At 39.9% G+C, this 4,358-nt stretch overlaps 1 protein-coding gene across 1 annotated transcript; it reads right to left on the minus strand.

The window, feature by feature from the left end:
* Positions 1-3,921, minus strand: LOC131943593 (kelch repeat and BTB domain-containing protein 3-like). The gene is made up of 2 exons (XM_059303801.1): positions 3,777-3,921; positions 1-2,465 (listed from the first exon to the last, which is right to left on the minus strand). The coding sequence occupies exons 1-2, from the start codon at positions 3,785-3,787 to the stop codon at positions 1,361-1,363; spliced, it is 1,116 nt and encodes a 371-aa protein (XP_059159784.1). The 5' UTR covers positions 3,788-3,921; the 3' UTR covers positions 1-1,360.
* Between the last annotated feature and the right edge of the window lie 437 nt (positions 3,922-4,358).

Consider the following 4,358-nt stretch of genomic DNA (forward strand, 5'->3'; position numbering starts at 1 on the left):
TCATTATTACATGGCTATAGATCTCCATATCTACTTCAAATTGTACTGGAATTACAACTCTATGAATGCAATAAATAAGCTGATCCAGAAACAAGCAGCCTCGTTGTTTTTTATTTGACTCTAAGTGTCAGCCCGTAAACACACTACACCTCAGTGAATGATCATCACACTCAGGAAGTGTAAAACTTCATTAGTCTAAACAAGGATTTTAAGACTTACTTTCCTAGCCACAGACCGTTTTATCTGTATGCATGTACTGGTGTCACAGCTACGAACAAAAGAATAGTCTCTCGTTTTATTTAATCATGGGTGCCCATTCTATGGACCGCGACATTTTACAAAATGTCAAAATCCACTAAAATCATTCTAAATGCTATACACATTTTGTCTGAAGGCAGCATTTTCTATGAATATATTCAGCAACATTCTGGGCCATATTCATTTTGACAACAATAACACAGCCCATCAGGCTCATGATATATGTGCTCTCATTAAATATGTTTGTGAGTTGTTCATTAGAAACAGGGCAAGGTATTTTAAGTGTTTACCTCGTATAACCCACCAGTAATTGTAACAAGAACGTCATCATCCAAACAGCTCCGTCACATATCGTCCATAATACATTTGCTGTGTTACAACACCCGGACCTAGATTTGTGTCACCTGTAAGTTTTTTCAGGTTGGGTAACTCTGCCCTCCCTCAATAGTTCTCAAATTGTGACACAAATTTAAAAACAAACGTTAGTAAAAAAAAAACTGTAAATATTAGTATGGGATTGCGATAAACTAGACTTAAGCTAGTTTTAGATTGTAGATGTGAAATTGTTACAAAAACGTCTCTAGAATAAAACTACTTCGAAATTATTTTTTAATTAATAGAGAAATCTAAATCTAAACTTAAAACAACAACTAAAGACGTTACAGAAATTTTCTTAAGAAAAACTACATTGAACCCATCTTGAGGAGATGGCAGACTCTCCTATGGAAACTAGATGTCTAACCCTTTTTGTAGACGGTGTAGAAAGCCTCCTTAATGAAAACTAGATTGAACCCAACTTGATGAGGGTATTGAAGCTCTCCTTGTACTTCCCGCTAATCATAAGGTAGCTGAAGATGTTGACGTTGGACACACTGGTCTCAGAGAAGTGGGTCACGCAGTTTTTTTCTCTTTAGTCAAGATGTTTGTCAGAAAATCAGGCCGATAGATAAACACGGGCCACTTGGGTAGTACAAGCGACAAGATCCCTGCGAACATACGCACAGGTAGACAGGACACAAGAAGCACCACCCATGCCTCCTCGAACACTGACAATTATGTTGAGTCTCGACTCGCCTCCCCCCCACATAACAATACCTTGTTATCACTGATAAACCAAACCCCCTTGACAGTGCTTGCACGTGCCCAGTCTACCTGTCGACGTGGCACCAATTACTGTTGCAATATGCGGGTGGGCACCGGCACCAAATCTCTGGGCTGACGCTCTGTTAACTCGCAGTATGGCGTCTCTGTGGTCAGCCACAAACTCGTTGGTCATGAGATAGGTCAGGCAATCAACGCTGGCTTGTGTCAGGTCAACCTTGTCCAGCAGCTGGCTCAAACAAGACCTTCTGTAGACCGCTGTCTCCGTATCAACTGGACTTAGCTGCGGGATACACGTGACCTCCTGGGTTCCCTGGTGATTGTACTTCTGTTTCATCATCACATGATGAGGATGTGTGGCCTTGAACAGGACGCGAATAGAGTCTGTCTCAGCACACGCCCACCTCAGCAGACAGAAGACAGAAAAGTCTGTGCAGACAGTCCGAGACTGATGTTGGAGAATCCCAATGATGTCGTCAAGTGACAGACACATGATGCTGTCACTGACAATGACGTCAGCCAAGTTCACGGCCAGATACTTTCTGACGTCACGTAACACTTTGGCTGAGTCCAGTTTTGTGGCTTCATCGTACACAGTCCAGCAGTTCGATGACGTCATATTCTTGATCACAAATTCCTCACATGTCTTGATTAAAAAATCTATCTGTAATTGATTGGCAGCGTGCCAGACTACAAACATGTTCTCTGTTGTCAAAATGTTCGCACCGGCGTACAAGACATCGAGGATTAAAGAAAAGGTCGCAGGTTCCATTCCACCCAGCGCCACGGTACCTTCGCTTGTCTCCTTCATATCAGTTCTAAGCAGAGCTTCAAAAAACTTGGAACACGCGCTCAGAATAAAACGGTGGCACCTGAAAATGACGTCCTGGACTACTACAGTGAAATCCGTGAATCGTTCTCGGCTTTCCTTCTCTCCAATACACGTAAACACACCGGCAGCCATCTTGGTGTCTACCTCGTCGTCATTCTTGCTATTATTAGCAGCCATGTTGGTCCCGCTATCGGCAGCCATGTTGGTTCCGTCTTGACCAGAAGACTGCGTGAAACTAAAGCCGCTAGCGCCTCTCTGTCCTGCTTGAGCAAATCTACATCAGTAGAAGAAAAATATTTTCTTAGGTACACTACACAGATTTTATCGGGAAGATATCACACTCTACAATGTTGAAAAAAAACAACTATGTTTTAATATTATTTCATGAAATTAAGTACATATTTTTAATATTTTTAATTATTAATATTTTCGGGTAACCAATGATGGTGTTCGAAACATATCTCACTTATTTGAAACTATTTTAGACGAAACTTTTTTTTTGTAAAGACTGACTTTCCTAGCCCCAGACCACTTCATCTGACGATAACAGTAATAAACAGTTGCCGACATGTAATCAAGTACCTACACCTGTAACAGTTACTGAGATAAAAACAAGCCTTTTGTGTTATGACGTGAATAGTATGTAGCACATAAAGCCATGAAATTAGGCCCTGGTACTCAGGTGTTTGTTTTTATTGCAAGGTTGTGATACCGGGAACTGTGTGTCGGCTACTGATTTGATAAGCGACCAATTAATTATGTCGATAATATTTCTTTCATTCATCTTTTGTGATTTAAGTCAAAGTTAAGTGCGTACATTAAATAATCGAGTACTTGAAGGGTGTAAGTAATGTAGCAGCATCTTATTTTTCTTCGTTCTTAATTTTAGTGTTGGAAGGGATTCCCATCCATCACAATTAATGATATGTGTCAACTGGTTAAGCGCTATTGAGTCCATTGACTCCGATTTGCTTCCACGGCCTTTGTCCAACCAAGAACAAACTACAAGGTAGCAGTTGTTTGATTTTGGAGTTGTCTCTCCAGAAGAGTTGCTACCGAGCCTCATCTTTCCGAGGGTTTGAACTCTAGACTTTTCGTTTTAGCATCCATGAGCGTTACCGACTCGACCACGCCGACCCCCTAGCGACACCTAACTGTACATTAATATTACAGGTAAATTCATAGGACCACCTAAACAACAAATACACATAGTTTAAATAAATCTATATGCTCTATACGAATTTTGATTTAGCTACTAAAGTATATATACTTTTTTTAAATCAAAACACATTTTCAGCCTAAATTAAACAAATTCATCATCATCATCATACCAGCTGACCCCTCGTGGAACATAGGGACGCAACCACATCTCTCCATCGTACTCGGTTCTAGACGATTCCTCCAAGTTGGGGCCAAGACAGTCCAGTTGATTCGGCTTCATTTACAGCTGACCTTTTCCATATTTGTTTTGGCCTACATACTTTTCGCTTTCCTTGAGGATTCCAGTCTAATTCCTGTCTGTTGATGATGTTAGTTGCCTTACGCAAGATGTAATTATACTAATTAAATCTCTAAAATTACTCACCTAAACGACATTGTCAGAGATTTTTTTACTTGCTTGTGTCACCAGGGATTGTATCACCAGTGATTGTGTCACCAGTGATTGTATCACCAGTAGTGGAGTCACCTATTATTGTGTCACACTTTGAGCACCTGAATCAACCAGCCACCTCCCACACACTGCTAGGACACAGCTGACCTGTTACAATCCCCTGGCCTAGATCTCTGTCCCAGATAAACCATCACATGCTGGGTTATCTCAAAATGATGTACAAACACACAAAATGTTAAAATATTTAATTAGAATGTGTATTGGCATGGGTGGATGTCTCAAACGTGGCTTGGCGTATTTTCGTGTTAAACCAGTGGATTGTACACATATTGTTTGCCATTCACTTGATGCGCAATTATTGTTTCTACATTATTCTATTCTATTTTTAAAGGTTTAAGTAATTACACATTTATTAAAAATCATGTTCTATTTCCCGAGTTCCCATTTTTCCATAGTGTTGCAATTTACGTTTTATATGCATTTTCCAAATCTTTTTTTTTTTTTTTAAATTTAAAATGTAAATATTTTAAGTTTTAATTTCGCATCTGACATCCA

This window comes from Physella acuta, unplaced genomic scaffold (assembly GCF_028476545.2).
Source record: "Physella acuta isolate Inbredline_101_S28 unplaced genomic scaffold, ASM2847654v3 ptg000463l, whole genome shotgun sequence".
NCBI classification, from domain to species: domain Eukaryota; kingdom Metazoa; phylum Mollusca; class Gastropoda; family Physidae; genus Physella; species Physella acuta.